Source organism: Cavia porcellus, unplaced genomic scaffold (genome assembly GCF_034190915.1).
Source record: "Cavia porcellus strain 051 isolate PalLab524CR breed Dunkin Hartley unplaced genomic scaffold, mCavPor4.1 scaffold_22, whole genome shotgun sequence".
Lineage (NCBI taxonomy): Eukaryota > Metazoa > Chordata > Mammalia > Rodentia > Caviidae > Cavia > Cavia porcellus.
In genome coordinates, this window is record NW_026947505.1 from 29,868,064 (window position 1) to 29,890,295 (window position 22,232).

A 22,232-nucleotide genomic window follows, 5' to 3' on the forward strand; every position below is an offset into this window, starting at 1 on the left:
TAGTACATGGTGACAGATACAGGTTTAGTTTTAGTCTTTGGCATGTAGAGAGCCAGTTTTTCCAGCACCATTTATTAATGAGGCTATCCTTCTACCAGTGAACATATTTGGCCCCTGTGTTAGAAATAAGGTGGCTGAGTGCTTCTGGAGTTGTTTTTGCATCTTCTAATCTGTTCCATTAATCCTCAGGTTTGTTTTGTTTTTGCAGTACCATGCTGATTTTGTCATGGTAGCTCTGTAGTATAATTTCAAGTCAAGGATAATATTAAAATGGAAACACTAAATCTGCTGGAAGAAAGAATTTGTAGGATTCTGGAAGACAGAGAAGTGGCAAAGACTTTATGAACAAAACCTCGATCAGACAGGAATTATCACAAAGAATCAACAACTGGGATTTCACCTTATTAAAAAGCTTTTGTACAGCAAAAGAAATCACCAAAAAGGGAAAAGACAACTCATACAGTGGCAAAAAATTTCTGCCAATTGTTCTTCAGACAAAGGACTAATATCTGCAACATAAAAAGAACCAAAAAAATAAAATAAAAACCGAACGCTCCAAATTCAAAGACTCATGTCAAAATGTGCATCTAGACGAATATGTACATCTCAGGTATAAATGGCAAATAAATATATGAAAAATGTTCAATATCACCAATCATTTGAGAAATACAAATTAAAACAATGTTAAGATTGCATCTCACTCCAGAAAGAATGGTTATTATCAAGCAAACAGCTAATACATATATGCTGGTGGGGTTGCAGGAAAAAAGAAGCCCTTCTCCGCTGTTGGTGAGAGCGCAGGCTGGCGCAACCGCTATGGAAATCGAAGTGGAGATTTTCTAAAAAACTAGGATTAAGTTGGCGATTTGGCTCAGTGGCATAAGGGCCTGCCTGGCAAGTGCGAGGTTGTGAGTTTGATCTCCAGTACCAAAAAATAAATAAACCCAAAACAAAAACTAGGGTTAAGACAGGTGTGGTGGCACGCTCCTGTAATCCAGCACTCACGAGGCTAAGGTAGGCAGATCCTTGCAAATCTGAGATCAGCCTAAGTTACAAAGTGAGCTCAAGACCAGCCTGAACCACACAGGGAGACCTTTCATGTTACTTCCTTTCTAAGTGGTGAGACAGAACTCTTAAAACATGCTTATGAAACATTTATATTTATTCTTGAAAATTTTAAGTTTGTTTCTTTTATACCTTTCTTTGAGGTTTCACTATCTTTTTGTTTTTTAGTTATTTGTAGGTTAAAGAGTTTCTTGTTTTTATATGCCTTATGTAAATATTTTCCCAGGGGGAGTACATTTGCTGCATGTACATGTACTTTTATTTTAAAACAGAAATTTAAAAATTCTATGCTGATAATCTATCAATATTCTGGAGGATGATTTTCTAATCCTTTAAAGATTAGCTAAACATATTCCTTTACATAACAGAAATGTTTGTCATCATTTTACTCTAGTTCTTAAAAAGGTTTTTATTTTGATATTTAAAACTGGTTTGTCAAGTGAAGATCTGATTTTAATGTGTGACCTAAGATGTACAGCACACCGACTGTATGTTTTTAATTAAGTCACAGTTAATGTGGAACAATTTATATTTTCCCATGGATTTATCTATCTTTATAACTTGTATCACATTGTTTGTATTTTTCAGCTTTATGTTTTAATACCGGGTAAGCAAAAGCTCGGGTTATTATTTTCTTCTCTCACTTTGCTTTTCTGGAGAAATGGAAAGACAGCTGAATTAGTTCCTATGTAGATAACCAGTTTTTCTATCAGGATCCCTGAGGAAATTTTTTTTTTCACACATTCTGGACTCTTCTTTAACAACATCAATTAACCACATGCACAATCTACCTCACATTCATCTCTTATTATCAACAATAAAAACCTTTATCAGTGATAATGCGTCAGATACCTGTACAAATGTATATATTCAAGATCTTGCTGAATCTTAATAAATACCCATTTTACAAATGAGACAAATTGGATTTAATTTATCCAGAGTCACAAGGCAAGCAGGGTGTGGAGCCTGTACATTTGTGGTATGCATATACTTAAGCAGTTGGCCCCAAGAGCTATGTCCTTAACTATAGTTCCTATCTTTTTTGTACTATACACACAGGCATGCTTCTGAAATTAGTTCTCCAGGTGATTGATCTGATATTTTTCAGTGTGAACTTTTCTCTTTACAATCTGCAATGTGCAATTAACTGAACTTTGTGTTTAAATTTCTTTAAATTCTTCTTACCTTAGCCAGACATCTTTTCAAATAAAAATATCAGATTGTCTTTAATTAGCAAAACTCTGACTTACTGTATTATACTGAGAACACAATCTAAAAATTGTTTCCTATAGTAAATCATTTAAAATATGCCTTTTTAAAATACAATTCTTTTTAATGGCATTCTTGATTTGAGATTTATTTTTCCAACCTTCAGCTGTCCAGTGGATGGGAACAGTGCTTAAGCTTATTTCTGGTAGATTTAGGCATTCCTGTTTTGTAGTCTATTGAAATGAAGCAGAATATTCTGTTTCTAAGTTTATGTTTTTGGGCTGTTAAGATAATTTACTCCTGAGATACTCAACACTGTGGACTATTCTTTTTCATTAACTGATGTTAACTTGGGTAATACTTTTACTTGTTTTTAATTCTACTGACCTGTTGGTCTCTTTCACTAACTTATATAATTACTACCATATATTATTTTATTATTATATTATATCGTTATATATTATATATTAAATGATATTAATATAAATCATTAAATGATGTTAATTTGGGTAATACTTTCACTTGTTTTCTACCTCTTGGTCTCTTACACTAATTTATATACATTATATTCCATATATAATATATATTATATATATACTTTCACTAGCTTATATACATATTTAGCAATAGTAAAAGCTCAAAAATTATGCAATGAAAAATTTAGCTACTTTTTCATAAACTTAGAAATTTTTCAAAAATAGCACAGGAAATTATACACAGAGTATTTCAAATTGTAAAACTCACAAAATTTTTGTCTGGCTTTTGAATAGAGATAGTTTCTCTGTCTATAATACAAGGGTAACTAAATTAATCATGCCTGTCTAACAAGGCTGCTACATTAAAGAAGGGCATGTGAGCATTATATACTGGATTATTAGAAGGCCCTGCCTCACATTATAGTTGAATATCTGTCACCAACTAGAAAACGATGCAAATTGAGATGAAGTGCTTAGCATCTTAGTGTTCTCTGGAGTACCTTAAATGCAGCAGGTAATTAACAAATATTTGAAGCAACTAAGTTTTCTTTATTCCAACTGGTGAAGTCCAGTCTGCAAAGCCAAGTTACATGTGGTCACAACATTCTACAAATGTTGTACACAGGTGTAGAGACCCAGAGTGTTCTTCGCTCGCCATAAGCAGAGGCCAAAAGTAGGCAGGCAGATACACGGCTATACGGCGGCACATAAGGCAATGCAAATTAGAAAACAGAAAATCAAGGAGCAAGACCATGAGTTGGGAAAAATGTCAACAATAGGAAAGCTCTGGGAAAAGAACTGAAGGGACAGACCAATCTCTCTGAAGACCTAGAAATGAATGGCCAATATAAGGAACACTGTGTAAAGAGAAATTAAAGAATTCAATTTTTCCTGAGTCATCATATATGTCTAATTGTTACTTAATCAAGATCATTTATATAGATCAGATAGGAAGAATATAAGAACTGCCTTCAAGGAGCTTGCAATTTAGATAAGGTCCCCAAACTTCTATTTATTAAGTTCTAAGCTCTAGGTAGGGACTGCAAACTGGACCATTTGTTCTCAACGTGTGGTCCTCTGGTCAACTTGACAGGGCCAACCAGGCCTACTGAGCCACAAACCCTAAGGATGTAGCCTGGCAACCTGCACATCAACAAGCCTGCCTGGTTATTGTGATGCACAATGAAGTATGAAGACCACTGAAGGAAATGTGAAATTTTAGACAAGATTTTATGGGGCTTTAAATGCCTGGGCAGAAACAACTTGTTTACACATTATCCATCCTTCCAAAAAATAGAACTTGTAATAAACTATCCTGCACTTCAGTAATCCTACTGAGCAGGGCTGAGAAAGCCAGCTTCTCTTCCTTTTCTAGAAGACAGAATCATACTCATGCATTATGTCCTAGGTGTGGTCTCCTGATTCACAGCCCTCTCTGGTCTTTATAGAGATATCATGCCAAGACAGCATAATAGATCATTCTAGATTTATTTATCTACTTCAATTAATGATTGCAGGAAAAATATCAGAAAGAAACCACTACTGTATAAGAAAATCTAGTTTTGAGAAATTAATTTACTTCATTAAATAAAAATTTATTGGCATGCTAATGTAAAACATGAAATGATTTTAAAATGCCAACTGCATAAATTATACATACTGTTTCAAGTCTCTGTTTCACTATCTGCATCTTTGTTGAAGAATTTTCAGTGTGCATGAATTCACCAATCTGAAAAGAGCCTTGATGAGGCAGTTTAGGACAGGAATATGGAGCATCTTGACTTTGGTGTTTTCCAGGCAATGGCAATGTTGCATTGTAGCATCTGAACATTTCAGCCTCCTGCTGGGCTACTGAAAAAATAAACCCAAAATTAGTTCAAATTATCATAGCAAAACCATAATAAAATTGTTAAGCCATGATACTGCAGCATTCAATCAGAAATTACATAATTTAAATACTGGGTTAGAGGAAGACAATATGACTGGCAAAATGTGAAATCACTGTTTACTATAAAATCAACAGGAAAGAAATATAATAATAATTTTACAATTTCAAGTCAGGTAGTAAAAATCATATGCTTTAGCCACATAGATTTAAACATGCGACTGCATTTAAATATCTGTAAGAGAAAACATAATAAAAAAATTCAAGGCCTAATACAATTAAAAGAAATGATAAAATATTAAAAATAATTATTCACAAAACCATCTTCCAAAAACTGTTTTTATATTTCCATATCTCTCCTAATCTTTGTACATATATATATTTCACATAAAATATCATAATGCAAATATAATTCAACATTTTTCAATAATGCTACAATTACCATTCTGAAATGCTTTACAATACCTCATCTAATAAAATAGAATAACTTAAAATACATTTTCCTATTAGGACTTAGCAAGATCATCTCTTTTAAAAAAAATGCTTAGAATATGGCTCAGTACAAAGGCCTTGGGTACGATCTTTGATACTGTGAAAAGGAAGCAAAGGAGGGAAGGATGGACAGAGGGGAGAAATGAAGGAAAGATGGAAGGAAAGAAAGAAGGAAGAAATGGCAGGCCTTTCTAAATATGACCTAAAAGGAAGAAATCTCAAAATACGGAATCAAAACATGGAATCAACGATGAGCCTTCAAAGATTCTGTGGGAATTATAGGTGTGTGCATGCACATAAATGTTTATGAAAAGGAGATTCATCACTTTGATCAGATTATCCATCAGAGAATTATTAAGAAATTAAGAATTTTCTTTGGACAAATAGGACAGACTTTACTACAAGAACATTTGAAATCCTTATTAAAATAAACACTACCACAATAAAACTTAAAAAGCAAGTAATAGGCAACAGAATTACTCTATTTCTGGTCAAAATGAAATAAAAGGAATTAGATTTTCTCTTTAGTTTGCAACCACCAAAACATGAAAAGAAAAAAAAAACCCTTTATTTGCAAGAAATGCTTATTGCCCATGTGTCATGGTTTATGTCTGTGTCCCCCAGGCCTCATGAATTTGCATTGTGTATTTGTGATTGGTTCATTGTCTAATGCTTAGATTGACAGTGTCACTGTTCCACCCACCTAGGAGTGGAGCCAGGATGTGATGTAATGGCAGGAAGAAGGTGTGTCTTGCTCTTTGCCGGTTCCTATTTGCAGCTGCCATGAAAGGCAGCCCAGTCATGCCTGCCTGCCTGGGAGCCAACTGAGTGTGGACCTCCAAAAACTGTAAGAAATAAACCTTTCCTTTCCCAACTTTGGGCTTCAGGTATTTTGTCTCAGCGATGAGTAAAAAGTAACTAAGACACCATGTTATACTAAAACTAGGTGGAGAAAAGAGAAACATGTAGGGAATGCAATCTAAGGAGGTAATCACTCTGGAGTCCTGAGCCCACATCTGGATAAAAGCTGAATAGAATTTAAAATATGAGCCACTAGAATTAAACACTCACTTTAGCTAAGTGGTAGGCTATGAGATCAATATATAAAAATTAAGTAATGCTCTTGGCATAAAGGTAAACAGAGATCTGAAAACAGAGAATACAGCATGTATAGACAAGACAAAAAGGCAATTCAGTGAAGAAAGTCTTTTCAATAAACGGTTGGGAAGAGCTGGGTTTTAGTATGTAAAACAATTAATTTTGATCCAACTTCAAAAACGTAAAAAATAATTCAGAATAAAGCACAGATCTAAACGTAAAACCTAAAACTATAAAACATCTAAAACAATGCAGAAAAAAATTTTATGAGCCTGGATTAAGCAAGATTTCTTATATTAAAACTAAAATCTATGAGACAACACTATTGGTAACATGGACTTCCAAATGTTTGTTCTTTAAACTGTCAAAACAATTAGAAAACAGGCCAAAGCCTGGGGGGAAATAACTAACAAATCATATATCAGATATAGAAATTGTATACAGAACTTTCAGATTATATGTAAAAAATTAGAAAAACAAATAAGCTAACTCAAAATTGGGCAAAAGATCTGGATAGACACTCCACTGAATATGCTATCAGGATGATAAATAAGCATGCAAAAAAGGTAATCAACATCATTAGTTACTAGGGACAAGTAAATTTAAAGTGCACTGAAGTAGCACTACATATGGCCATTTCAAATTTGGCTAGGACATGGAGATACTGACACATTCCTACATTATTGGTGGGAATGTAAAAGCATGACTACCTTAGAGAACAGTATTGCAGCTTCTTAAAAAGTTGTACATCTCTAATATGATTCTGCCCTTCTATTCGTAGGAATTTATCCAAGGGAAATGAAAGCTTATGCCTACACAAAAACTTGTACATGAATTCTCACAAGAGTTTTATTTTCAATAACTAAAAACTGGACACAAGCCAAATGTCTATCAACAGAATAAACAATCAACAAATTCTGATTTATCCAGTCGCTCAAACTACAGTCAGCATTAAATATTATAACTACTCATAAACAGTATAATATAGATGAATCTCAAAGTAATTATGAATGAAAGAAACCAGAGCAAACAATACATGGTATATACTGCTTTGCTTATATATAATTTCATAATATGCAAAATAATTCAAACTGTTGTTGAGCGGGATAGGGAGCTAGGGTGTGATTTAAAGGTGCACAAACTAACTTTGAGAATGATGGGTATGTTCATTATCTTAATTGAAATAATGGTCTCACAGTATATAAAGGTCTCCACTAATGAGAGCATATAAGTTAAATATATGAAGTTTCTTGCATATTAAGTAAAGCTATTCACACAAAAAGCAAATGAAAAATGGTGATAAAAAGGGTAATTACTTGTAATATGCGGAAAGTACTTACAAAATCCATTTAAAAATAATAATACAATGAAAAAACGGGCAAAGAATCATTGCAGAAAATTCACAAGAACAATGTGTCCAATAAAAATACTTAATAATGAAAAAAATACAAATTAGAAAGGGATTTTTTTTTTTTTTGGGCTTGGTCCATTGTATCTCATCAAACTTAGTTTCATCAACCAGAAGTTTAAAGTAATTATAAAAAATTTTAAGCCTTTGTTCGTATGTTCACACACTACCTCAGATAGGTCCTCCTGAGGAAGAGTAGCCCACTAGTAACTAGTGTTTTTTCCCTACACGGTGATATTAAGTACTAGAGGACACACAGGGAGAGGACCTGCTAAATAGCCTCTTTAACTGATGTGCTCTCTTCAGTACCGGTTACTGTTCTTAAATCCAGTGTAGCCATTCTTTCATAAATTTTTATGGGTCTATTATTTTTAAAGTGTATACTTTGGACTGTACCTGGAACAATGAGAGCATCTATTTTATCCTTAAATATTCAAAGACTATAGAACAAGAGAAAATCTTAAAGCCGTAAAAAATAAATGAATAAAATGTTCTCTGGATTGGAATTTGGAAAGTTTACCACTAGAGTGAATGGCCTCAGGGTTAAGTCAACAAGTACTAGTATGTTTCATCTTTGCTTTTTAAAACTGTTCTTTCAACATTTAACAGTTTTTTCTTGCATGAAGGGAAAGTAAAGCTGAGTATAATTATTTAATAGCATTTTTAACTTCTTAAATTCTTTAAGCATTTGAACTTACCAATCATGATACCATTTTAACCTGTAAGCTAGTGAGCATGCACAAAAATGGGCAAGAAGTATAAGCTACAAATAAAAGGTCTGTAGAATTGTAATATTTTTCAGCTTATTCTTTTTGTTAAGCTGTATTTCCTAAATGTTACAACATGCTACACATGTATTTTTAAAATTTTTTTAAACTGGTAAGAAATAAGAAAAGGCATTACCTAAATATTATGTTTTAATAATTTTTCAAGGTACATATTAAGTGGTCCATCATAAAGGATTAACATAGCTTAAATGAATGCAGATAACGAAAGTTAAATGCAAGCAATCATAGGTACTTATTTCTGTTTTGTGAAGGGCATTTTTGATATGAAACCATCTGATTCTATTTCAAGGGCTCAAATTAACCCCCTACTGTATGTTTAGCACCTTTAGGTCTATGCAGAAAGACATAAAATATTCTGCACAAAAGTTCACAAAAACCTAGTTTCAAAACAGAAGTTGCTCCTACTCCCTCAGCCCCCACAAATTTATACATTTATCTTATACATAAGACACATATTTTTCCCATTATGAAATGGGTTCAAAAGATGACTTCTGATATTCCTTCAAGCTCTTAACATTCCAAATACTTCTAAAACACTTTTACACCATAGTTCACCAGTTTTTCTTCTCTAGGCCACTTAGTATGTTTATAACTTAGTTCTGACCTAACCTGGCATATTTAAAATCACAATGATAACAGTCCTGTCCTCACTTTGGCATCACTTTTTGGACACTTCACTAATAGGTACATACAGCAGAGTAGGCTCTGAGAATACAATGATACTGACTCTTTGGGATTTCAACATTTTGGGGGTGAAGAAATTTCTGCAAGGTGCTAAGTGGGAAGGTGGAGAAAAAGACAAGGTGGGGAAAGCACGTGGGTAGCAACTACATTTGCTCTAAAGAACGCTGTATCTACCAAAATGCTTCTCCAGTAGGTTATAATTTGGAAATCTAAATTTTATACAATTAGAAGTATTCCTAAAATGTGTGCATAACTCATCCTCTATTTATACAATAAACTCAGTGCTTTTGTGTATTTTTTGGCCTTAGGCAACTGCAAAAAATAATGCCATTTTCTCAGGAGATTTTTATCTTTCAAGGAGGAAGAGTGGAGGAAATAAGATATGTTAATCCACCACCCTTTGCATTTGAAGCAGACACAAGGTTTGCTATCACCAAAATTTATGTGTACTTTTGTTACTGACATTTTAGTATAGTGCCAACTAAAATCACAACATATTCTTTCTCTTGCACTACAATGACAGATTTTCTTTTGGTTCAACATTTAATTCCTTTCTTCAAGATTCATTGGTACATATTGGTCTGTTACTGTATACAGTCACTTAATGGACTAATTATTTCATTTATAAATTATCACATTTCAAATTATAGTAAGATTACTACAAACTTGTAGTTCTATTTCTCTATTTTTCTAGGATACAGTAGTTATACAGCATCCTGTTCCTCTTTATCGGACATTTTCCCCTTGCAATGAATATTCAAGAATGGTTTTTGTTGTATTTTACCTTGCCTAAATTATTCCTGCTTCAGTTAATCTTAACAGACTAGGATAAGAAATCCAAAAAGTTCTACTAAATAGCACTTAATTCTGGAGCTTAAGTATATGTTTTTGGCTTGTTAGTAACTGTGTGTTTCCTTGATTTATTTAATTCTTACTTTTATGGTGCTGGGGATTGAATGCAGTAGCTCATGCATGCTAGACAAGGATTCTATTATACTTTCAGCCCCTCTTTAATATAATTTATATATCAAGTAGAATTTATAAATGTTACTAAAAAACTATTCAAAACGCTATTCAAGCTTCAAAAAGCAATAGCAGCTTCAAGTCTCACAGTCAACTGAGTGGTAGAACACTGACCATCATTTGGTAAATCCACTACTTAGACATCAAAATATCACAACTATTTGCAAATTCCTCGCAGTAATGCTATTCTTCTCTTGGTGGTTTCCCAATCCATTATTAATTATCATACATTACGCTTTCCCGCTGAAAATGTGTGATACATATATTGCTAAAGAAAATAGGTAGATTTCCCTATTTCAGTCATGTATGAACTAAAAATAATGCCACGCTTCATGCATGGCATTATACTTTCACTGTATTCTTTGATAAAATACTGCGGTAAAGCTAGTTTTTTTTAGAGTTGGGAAAGCAGATGCAAAAAAGTTAAATTATCAGTGTCAAATAGTACAATACTAAGTTAGAGCCCCAGTGCTGTAACTTCCACTTCAGTCTTTCCCACCACACTACTGTCTACTTTACACCACACAATTCTTTTCTGGTGTACTTTAAGAAACATCAATATAATCATTAAACAAAAAACCCTGGGTGGAATTTAGGGCTCTGGCATATATGCCATTATTTTGACATTTTGCATATGTCTTCAGTTCTTGAATGGTGTGAACTTTCAAACCAGAGTATTAATAATGTGAAGGATATTAGAACAGAAACTTCAGGATATGACCATGAAGTAGTTTTAATTTGCAGCAACTTTCTTAATTCTCCGAATGGATAAAAATCAATATGCCAAAGCCCCACAATCAGCTATATTTGTTAAGGCATATGTATGAGAATTACAATATGAGTTTGCTTTTGAATGAGTCATCATCAGTACTATAAGAATACTGGCTTTACACATAAAACTGAATGTTAAATTTAATTTGGTTAGTCATATTGCAAAAAATACTATAAAGAAGCTGTATTAAAAGTTGATGCTATCTACTGAATAAAATTCTTACTCTGTATTATATTGAGAATATTAATGACTTGGTACGGCCTGATTATGTTAGTCCCAAAATTCTACCAAAATAAACTTATTTTTAGTCTTAAGACATTCTCCTAAGTATGAGACTGAAAACAGTAACACAACTCACTATATTTAGCTGCCTGATTTTTTGTTTGTTTGTTTTGGTAATGGTGATTGAACTCAGAGTCTTGTGTATGCTAAGGATACATTCTACCATTAAGCTACATATATCCAGCCCTTTAGCTACCATCTTAATTTATTTCATGGTATATGCAATGCAGACTAAGCAGTTGCAACAAAGAGCTTTACACATTAAGAGCTTGGGTTTTAAAATCAGCCTGGAATCAAACAGCTTTACTAGCAACAGTGGGACCTTAGGCAAATTACTTCATTTTCCTTGTACTGCAGTTTCATGGTCTGCGAAATGAGGCGAGTAAAAATATCTACTCAAAGTGTTTTACAAGGACTATATCAGAAAATGCCCATAAGGATGGCCAACACATAGTAAATATTTCATAAATGTCAGGTACTATGACTAGCCTCAAATTTACTAACTGATGATGCCTTTCATTCTATTTTTTTAAAATTAAACTTCAGGGCAATTTTTCAGCAGTGCTTAAAATTCTTAATGCAAATATTTATTGTGTATTAGTAATATACGCCAGGTACTACACTAAGCACAGGACATTATAAATACCACAGTCAATGAGCAAATTATGTAACAAACTTATAAGCATGTTAAGATACTTGTTACCCTGAACTCTGGTAAAACATGCCACAGAGTGGGCAAAAAAGCTACAATGACAATGTAGGTGGTCATTAAACAATACAAATTCTATTAATAAAATCATGTCAGTGGCAGGAATTACCTTTTATTTTGGCTAAAATTCTTCTAGAGGTCTAGTCAACTACTTAGCACAAAGCATTAGAAAAGAAGTTTCCTGTCTGATTCCTGGGTTTCCCAGCCCAGCTTTTATTACAAAATAGGTGCTCAATAAAGATTTATCTTGCCTAAGACAATATGAAAAGTAACAGAACTAACAGTGGTTCAGAGGAGACACTGCCACCTACTGAGAAAACAGGCTCATTACCTAGTATGATAAAATAATGCTAAGAATTTTCCAAATTAAGACTTGAACCAACTTAAAATACTACATGTATGTTTACTATATGTAAACATTTAGGCTAGGTTTTGGTATTTTAAAATGTGGATGAGTCTCCATCTTTGTTTCCTATGAAGTATAAAAAAACAAAGACACTGGGTATAGTGGCATACACCTGTGATCCAGCACTCTGGATCACAGCACTAAGGTAGGAGGATCATAAATTTGAGCTTAGCCTAGGCCATTCTGTGATAGCAAGACCCTATCTTAAAAGTAAAACATAAAAAAGCCTGAAGGACCAAAGGGTTTCATTCCCATGACTGCAAAATAAAATGTGATTACTAGCCCCTCAAAAACTAACATCTCAGGAAATTTGCTAATAATGCAATTAAGTTTATCAAACAAGAGCATAGATTTCAAGATTTACGCACTGACTCCAGTTACACATGGGTCACAACAGCATCCATGTCATAAAGCTATTGTGAAAACATTAATAATGTATACCAAGTGCTCCATACACCACCAAGCATACAGACGGCTCTATGGTTATTCATATATGTAGAACAGCATCCTAGAGAATCAAGAATATAATACTAATATCAAACATTAATTGCTAAAGTCTGGCTTCATAAAATTAATTCAGTGGCAGTTTCTCCAACAAGTACTTTGTTATTATGGGAATCCTAAAACTACATTATTTGTGGTAGTCTGTGACTAAATTTTGTATTACTAGATGATTAACTCTTTCAACATCAGGCAAATAAAACTGCCTTCTGAAAGTAGAAATTGTATTTCTTACCAAAAAAAGCAAAAAGCCAGTAGAATGAAAGACTCAAGAGACCACAATCTGAACATATGCTTAACAGAGAAAGATGCTTGCTGACTCTTTACAGATTTTGCTAGAACTGAAAGATGGATGATACATTTAGCTACCACTGTGGTCTCATTCGCAACTTGTTTAACTTACAAAAAAATGAGCTTTGCTCCTTTTTCCTTGAAAATGATCAGAATCACTTAACTGTTTTGTGTCTTTTGAATTTTTACCACTAAAATTTCACGTAAATCCACATGTCATCTGTTATTTGCAGACAAGATTTTTTGGGCAAAATGTTCCTGCATTAAAAAATAAAATGTGAGACAAGAATATGATATGATGGATCAATTAAAAATAATTTTTCAATGAAAAATTTAAGGACTGTTTGAATTCAGGATTCTGACCTGTATTTAATGAGTAAAATATTTCAGAGTCTGAAACAAATTTTCATTTTTTACAGATCTATACCATTCACAAGAATTGTGCTAATTCTTAGGTGGTTTAGAGTTACTTAACTTCCTAAGCTTCCTCTTTTAAAAATAGGCAGCAAAGAAAACAGAAAGTATGCTTAAATATTTTGAGCTTTAATCTGTAAAGATATACTAGTATATAAAAAATTATTTTCTAAATTTACTACAAAAAGTTTTAATTTCATATGTTATGATTTGAACATTTTAATTTCTAAAATGCTCTTGGAAATCATTCTTCCTTCACATTAAAACAATGTGAATATAACATGTCTTTAACTTTATGTACTTATTTCACAATACAATTGGCCTGAAATGGCATGTATTTTAATAAAGGAAAGGAAAAAGTTGACCAATAGAGTATGGCAGGGTAGTGAGTTTTCTTTTTTTCAATTTTGAGATGGTTACCAGCATTTTAAAGTATAAGTTCCATAAAGGCAAGTGTATATTGGTGGGTGACAAAATAGCAATTCATTTTATCTTTTGTTTGTTTTAATATAGCGCTTTTCAGTCTACAAAGCACTTTTACTGTGACTGTCTCACAGTATCCTCATAAATATTTTCTTAGGGAAGGCAAGCACTAGTACTAGTAGTGTCTTTTAGCAGATAAAGGAATGGAGCTTCAGAAAAGGCAAAACCTTATGTAAAGTCATTGAAGTAACCCAGCAAGAGCATAAGCCCTATGTTATTGAACTACTAAAATACTTCATATTTTCCATTGTACTTCTGGAATAGACTTGTTAGACTAAGTATCTCCTGTCTAAAAACCAAAATTGACAAAACTAATTACACTGGGCTAATCTAATGATAAAATCCTGTCAATAACAAAAAATGAACTGCTTGAAGTAAAAAGCAGATTTTAACTTCATTTGTAGTGAAAATTTCAAAAGCCTAAAAAGCAAATTAGACATTATATGGAGACAGTCATGAAACCTCTGAAGAGTCTGAGAAAATAACTGTGTTGCCAATTCCTACATAACTCTCTTCATTTATGCAAGGACTTAAAGTGAATACAAAGAACTTTTAGGGATACATTTTAGAATTAGACATCAGGTTTAGACACTGAATGGTAAATAGAGAAATCCATTTATCTTTTCTTATTATTAGACTGTTTAGTTTTTGTTAATGTGATAGTTAATATAAACCGTATTTTGTTGCTTGACAATTCTATCATTCATGGCAGTACTTTATAAATTTAAATATGAATTATACATATATCTTCTCTATAAAGTTTAGAATAAGATAAATCTTAATGTTTTGCATTATTTTAAAGATAATTCACCTAGAAAAGCATAATATAATCCATTCTATGATAAAAAATTTCAGGTTTATAATAACTTAGTACATATCACAGCACTAACCTAGCACATATCACAGCATTAACCAATTCAAAATGTACTGACTTAAACTTAACTTTTTATATGCTTTGTCAAAACAGCTCTACATTAAATATATTACATATTTACTTGTATATTTATATAAATATTCATATATGTAGCTATCCTAGCTTATAAAAAATAGCAGATGATATTACATAGCATTCTAAACAAATCAAAGAAATACAATACTTTTCGTATAAGAAATTAATATATGAAGAAAACAGAATTGCAATTTTGAGAAAGACAGCACTGTACTGTAATGCAGAAGTGTGACATTCTAATTTCAGGATAAAAACTAAAGAAATACATGAAAAATAACAAATTCAAGTAATTCTTAGTACGCCACCATCCTATTCCTGAAAAATTATCCAAAGTTTTACTTTTCTTATGGGATAGTATGAGTTTTTTTTAATTTTTTTTTTTTTTTTTTTTGTCTTTTTCTTTTTTATCGGTACCAGGGATCAAACCCACAACTCCCTGCTTGCAAGGCAGGCACTTATGTCGCTGAACTAAATCCCCAGCCCCGATAGTATGAGTTTAAGGTTGAAAAAGACAATAGATCTTATTTTAATAATATATGTAATATTTAATTTTTTGTCTAGTTTTTGTGTTAAAAATGTTCAACCTGAACTTACAAAAAAGCTTAAGTAAAAAGAAATTAATCCAGTATGCTAGTAAAAACACTAAATACATACTCTTTGAGTTATTTACCTTTTAAATTCAGTTAACATAGTCTCAAATAATTTTTAGGTAGATTTAATTCATTTCAATGGGTTGATAAAGTAATTCTGTGATTCAAAAATAAGATGACACTCATTAGGTGTACTTCTGCCAACATTTAAATTCTGCACTAACCTCATAGAAAAAAAAAACCTCAATAGAATCTATTCAGTCTTTCTGGCTGTTATAGTATAGTCAAGAGAGTTTACTGCTTCAAAAGATAAACAGACTTTATATGGTTAATGATTGCTGGTACATAATAAATGTAAAGATTACAATAAATATTCTGATCAATCACAGCACTTACCACTGAAATCATAAATGTAAAGAAGAATTGGCTCATTTTGCCCAAATGCACAAAATGCAACCATATTTTCAAAAGGATGGTAAGAAATGTCTCGAATAGGTGACTTGAATGGTAGGTCAGAATACACTGCTACTTGTTCTCCTAAATAAAAAAGAAATTCAATAATTTGTACTATATCAGGTATTTCTCATTATAAGATTATTCTACAACTTATTAAAATATGTACAGTAATAATGGAGCTTATATTACAGGAAACCTCAAAATGTAAATATTTAGGTACTACTATATTAAATAATAGTAATATTTTGCATTCTGTCAACCCTCCTCTTTGTATTTCTCAATTTAACCTCTTCAATAAGGCTACTGAGGCACAAAATTATATGCTTAGAAGGAAGCACACAGGTATATGGCTACATGATGTGACAGAGCTGAGCAAATTATAATCAACAAAGAGCTCTGGGGAAAATGAGGGAAGGAATTAGCAAACCCAAACACTGAGGCAACTCTCCAGTTAAAGGAGGATTGGTAGGGATTTTTCCCTCACAAGCTGAAGTTCCATCTGCTTAAAAGATACACATGACTACAGCACAAAGATGCCTAAAGCACATGCCAATAAAATCTGGGAAAATCAGCAAGAAGTCAAAAAGCAAAGAGATCTATTTATTAAAGGAAGAGAGCAATACAGTGCTTCAGCATCTATGGTAAAGCATGGTATACGAAAAAAAAAAAAAAAACTTGTTAAAATGCTCATGTAGTTTTAATTTTTCTTTTGGAAACCAAAGATGATGAACAAGTGAATTTGTTGATGTGATTATTTATTTGAAAATATCTTAACTGCATTACAATTGCTAAACAAGTTTCAGACATCAAAAACTTCCACAGGACTGTTTTTATTTTTAAAGAACATATACAGTGAATATTTAACTATCTATCTACCTACTTGTAATTCAACTTACAATATTTTGTGTTTTGCATTATAGTCTTCCTTAAGTTCCTAAGAGTAGCAGCAGCAGTATTTCATATGCAAGTATAAACCTTGAATTATTATGTAAAATTTTAAGACTGTGATGAAAGCAATACAGAATAAAATTTAAGTTTAGACAGTAGCTGAGTTTCACTATCCTGAAAAAATAACCAGACACTCGAAATTAGCATTTTCTTGAAAATTACTTTATAAAATGATACCTTTGAAACCTCCATCTCTAACCCTCCAAAACAGATTTGATGGTCACTAAATACTTACCTGTTTCTGGGTTCCAAACATATACTCTGCCATCCTCACTTCCAGCAAAGAGGTAAGTCCCACACGGTGTCAAAGTACTATGAATCTTCTCCCGATAATTTGCTGCACCTAAAAATTTCCTTGCTGCTAATCTATAAACAACAGATAAATAAATAAATAATTTTATTTTTACAAATGTAAATTGCCTTAACCATTTAAAAGAATGGGGGCAGAAATATTTTTCTTTTAAATATTTACTTTGCATCATCAAACTAGTTTCAAAAATCTGTCAAATGGTAGGCATGCTCTGATGCACATATCATAGATCTAGGCATCATATGATGTAGGCCCTTCTAGAGCAGTGATGGCAAACCCTTTTGAGCTTTCCATGATAACAAAGAGCCCACTGTGGCATGCATATTGTAGGTTCGCCACCACAGTTCTAGAATAAAGTGCTGGCCTCAGTGCTTGGAGAGCTTAGAATTTTGCAAAAAAGAGAAAACATGCATCGATATAAAATAGAAGGTGGATGTAGAAAGCACCACAAAATAAGAACAGTAAGAGTAATTTGCAGATTTAGGAAAGACACTAACTCTATGTTATGAAGTCAGTGACTATGAAGGTAGCATCTAAATTGATTCCTAAAATACAGGAGGACTTTTCATGCTGTTTTCTTCCACACAGTGGATATTTTTAATGATAAAGAAATGCTTGGTATCTGAAGGAACAGTAGATAAAGTGTTGTTAAATAATCTACTAAATATGATATATAAGCAGATATTTTCACTTATGAATAAAAAACTGCAACACTTACTAGAAAGTCAGGTAGTGTTAGATACACTGCTCTGTAACCTGTTCTTTGCACTGAAGAACAGATGAACAGAAGAGACCTGGAATAGCAAAGGCCATTCTGGATAACAAAGGCAAGGCAGGAGGCACCACAATCCCTGACTTTGAAATTATATTACAAATCTACAGTGATAAAACCACCATGGTGCAGGCAAAAAAACAGACCTGATGATCAGTGAAATAGATTAGAAGATGCACACAACTACAAACACATTCAGCTACCTTATCTTTGACAAAGGGTCCAAACATATCCAGTGGAAGAAAGATAACCTCTTTAATAAATGGTGCTGGAAAAATTGGCTTTCCACATGCTGAAGACTAAAACTAGACAAATTTTTATCACTATGCACTAAAGTAAAAATGGATCAAAGATTTAAATATTAAATAGAGACACAATCTACTGGAAGCAAGGTAAGTAGAAATCTTGAAGACATAGGAGTAGGCAGAGAGTTCATGAACAAAACTCAAACTGCACAGGAAGTACTTCAAAGAATCAACACCTGGGAGCTCATCTTATTGAAAACTTTTTTGCACATCAAAGAAAACACCAACAGAGCGAAAAGATAACTCACAGATGGGAAAAAAATTTAGCTAACTGTCCCTCAGACAAAGGACTTCTACTTAGGACATATAAAGAACTGAAAAAAATCAGGTCCCCAAAATTCAAAGACCCAATCCAAAAGTGGGCATCTGAGATGAAAATGCACTTCTCTGATGAAGAAATAGAAATGGCAAATAAATATGTGAAAAATGTTCAACCTCATCGATCATTTGAGAGATGTAAATTAAAAACAACACTGAGATTCTATCTCACCTCAGAAAGAATGGGTATCATCAATAAATCACCCAACAACAAAATGCTGGTGGAGCTGTGGGAAAAACGAACCTTCTCCACTGTTGATGGAAATGTAAACTAGTACAACCACTGTGGCAATCAGTATGGAGATGCCTCAAAAGCTAGGATTGGAGGTCTCATTTGATCCAGCTATTCCCCTTCTGGGCAGTTTCCCAGAAGAACTGAAAACATACCGCAGTAATATATGTGCACCCATTTTTATAACAGCACAATTTGTAATAGCCAGATCTTGGAAACAACCCAAATGCTCATCAACTGTGGAATGGATAAAAAAGATGTGTATTTTTATACACTGGAGTATTAGTCAGCTATAAACAAGGATAAACGAAGTTTTTATAGGTAAATTGATGCAACTTGAAAACATACTCATAAGTGAACAAATCAGTCTCACATGTGTAAACATATTTTGTGTAAAAAAAAAGTGAAAGAGTAAATAAAATACAAAATGTACAACAGATATTGTAAAAGTGAAAGGGATGAAACTGCTCAAAAGAAAAAACAACTGGGATAGGGGAAAGGAGCAAAGGAAAAGATTTTACATATATATATGTATATTATATATATGCACACATACACACACAAAATAGATAATTATGCTACTAATCTCTGTAAGTTCATAAAAAAGAATGTTTTGTGCTTTCACTGTTTATCATTTTTTCATGCCTCTGTCTTGTAATCTGAGCAAAGACAATTTTTTTGTACTGGGAATCAAACTCAGGAATGTGCTTGTCAGGTCAGGCACTTAACACTGCTGAGCTATATCCTCAAGCCACAAGCAAGGGCTCTGAGGATAACATTGCACAATACATTAACCATTGTTAATCTATTATTTTGTTTTGAAATGCTGTCATCATTTTTATTCTTTTTTCACCAAAAAAGGATGAATATGGCAGAAAATATAGGTCTTGCATTGTCATTTTAGTGAGTATGTATAATAGTCTAATAGTATGTTAAGAAATTTTCTATTGCTGGACAATATTTAGGATGATTCCAGCATTCCTCTACCTTGAGCATGATTTCTTTGTACATTTCTGGTATATATATTTGCATTGTTTCACAATTACTTTCTTGACATAAATTTCCAGACCTGCAGCTTCTAGACCAAGCATTTCCAGAGTTCTTGCTCTGTGCTTTACAGTTTTAAGCACTGTACACTACTAACTAGTTTATTCCTCCCCCCAAGTCACTGTGTATAGCATATTATTCCTCCTGTCTGAGACATGAATAAAGATAAGCACAGAAAGGTTAACCAGCTAGTAAGGGTGAAAAAGAGTATCTGACTCCCTGGGTTGAGGCAGGATCTCACCTTGCCTAAAAAGGGAATAAACTGTATTCTGCAGCCTGGCCTTCTACTCTAATTCAGATTTTTATTTCTAAAAACTCCTCTCAGTATTCCAAGAAACTTATGCTCATAAAGATTAATTTTTCTGCCTAGAAAATGTATTATCTTATCTCTATACTTGATTTCATGTTATCCATTCTATTGAAAAACTTTTCTAAATTTTATCCATCTTTCAAGACTGACTTTAAATGCCAGTCTCTCAATAAAGTCTGTATCAGAAGATTATATCATAGTTGTCAGCATTATTGTTGCTGTGAATATAATCTTATTACATATGTAAAGTTATTAAAAATTCATACAAGTACTTGCTGCATGCCAAGCATGACATGAATGCTACATACAGAAAAAAAATAAGCAAGTGTCAATCCTTGAAGATTTTGTCTTTTCGTCAAACTAATGTTTCCAGTGTTACTTTGGAGGTATGCAACTAGACCATAAATTCTTCCTGGGATAATCCTGCTATCATTCCCCCACTGCTCCCATGCCAGGGTCTTGGACAATATTATGTAAACATTAGGGCTTAGTGGTCAGTACTAAGATGGTACTGGCAGAATTAAATAAACATAAATTATCACATTTTTCCTTTCTAAATACACTAAGGAATTCTAATAAAAGCGTCTCTCTCTCTTCTCCATTTTATAGCAATTCTAACACTATTGCAAGTCCATGCTGATTTTCTCAGAATTCTGCTCTACCTTTTATATTAAAGGTGTTTCCCCACATTTACCTTTATTTTGAAATAAGAGAAAAATACATAAATTGATCAAATGCCATCTTTAGTATTAACATAATGTATGCTATAGCAGTATCATTAAGCTAAGAATTCCTCACTGTTAAAGGTAAAAGTTGCTGTTTATAATTGTGAAAATAAAAAAAGCAGCTGACTATATTTTACCCTTAGAGCTGTTCACATTTGAAACCAGGTAATTCCTTCTGTGGGCTTTTTTTTCCAGTGAGCTCTAGGATGCTTATTAGCATCTCTGATTTTCACCCATTAGATAACAGAAGCAACATCAAAAACATCTCCAGATACTACCAGATAGTCCTAGAGGGCAAAATTGCCTAGTTAAGATCTCTGATGCATTTTATAAAGACAAATTCATTCATTATTTATTCTGTGAGTACTTATTCTGTAATAATAGCTTATACTTACATTCGGAGATCCATAATTCTCAAAGTACTGTCTTTGGTATGGATTAACAAACGTTTTCCATTAGGATGGACCTCCAAATAACTTACTGGAATCCCCTTAAATTCAGTTTCTTTAATTTCCTAAAATGGTAAGAAAAATCACAAAATACTAATACTGAAAAGTTTATCTAATGTTACAAATTTTTTAGTGTACAAAATTAATTTTCAAATCTCATTTTCAATTCCACTATACAACATGCTTTAAAATTACTAGAAAAAGAATTTCCAGAAACTTGTTTAAGGCTGATAAATTGCATTTTTTAATTATGTAATGCTACATGTAATTAGTATATATTTCGTATATTATTTACCTTTTCCAAAGTATAGTCAGGCCCTGTAAACACTATACTTCTGTGAATATCATATAAAAAAGCTTTCAGTCTTTATAAACTTAAAACTAAGTGTTAATTTTTAAGTTTTATCCAGTTTCAGACTCTTTTCATATCTTTCATTTGTTTTAAGTATGGTATATTACTCTTATTTTGAAATAATTTAAATTATAATTTGGGTGAGTTTTTTCTTTCATTTGGTTGGTTCTTTGAGACCGCTACAGAAGATACCCAACTAATGTCAGGAAAGACAAACACTGAGGAAGAACCTCCATGCAACAGCCATACGTAAGAGGAATTACCTTTATACCTTACACCACACAGTAAAGTAAACTCTTAATGGATAAAAGAGCTAAGTACAAGGTAAAAAACTACAAAACTACCAAAAGAGAACACAAGGGAAAAGCTTCTGAATACTGGCTTTGGCAAGTTTTAATTTTTTTTTTTTTTTAAGACAATATCTCCCTGTGTGGTTCAGCCTGGTCTTGAACTCATAGCAACCTCCCTGCCTAAACCCTGCAA

The 22,232-nt window shown here is 32.7% G+C and overlaps 1 protein-coding gene across 14 annotated transcripts in view; it reads right to left on the minus strand.

Moving 5' to 3' along the window:
* Nucleotides 1-22,232, minus strand: part of Ahi1 (Abelson helper integration site 1) — a 187,811-nt gene that overhangs the window by 117,935 nt on the left and 47,644 nt on the right. For 13 of the 14 annotated variants that reach the window (XR_010041922.1, XR_010041923.1, XR_010041921.1 and 10 more), the window contains 4 exons: nucleotides 21,344-21,462; nucleotides 17,165-17,295; nucleotides 15,922-16,062; nucleotides 4,411-4,601 (listed from right to left, as the gene is read on the minus strand). Coding sequence is in view for 9 of the 14 variants with exons in the window: in XM_063232985.1 (XP_063089055.1) it covers nucleotides 4,411-4,601; nucleotides 15,922-16,062; nucleotides 17,165-17,295; nucleotides 21,344-21,462 (582 nt within the window). In the remaining 5 variants the exon portion in view is untranslated. The remainder of the gene's footprint in view (nucleotides 1-4,410; nucleotides 4,602-15,921; nucleotides 16,063-17,164; nucleotides 17,296-21,343; nucleotides 21,463-22,232) is intronic. The other variant, XM_063232983.1, reaches the window with a different exon arrangement.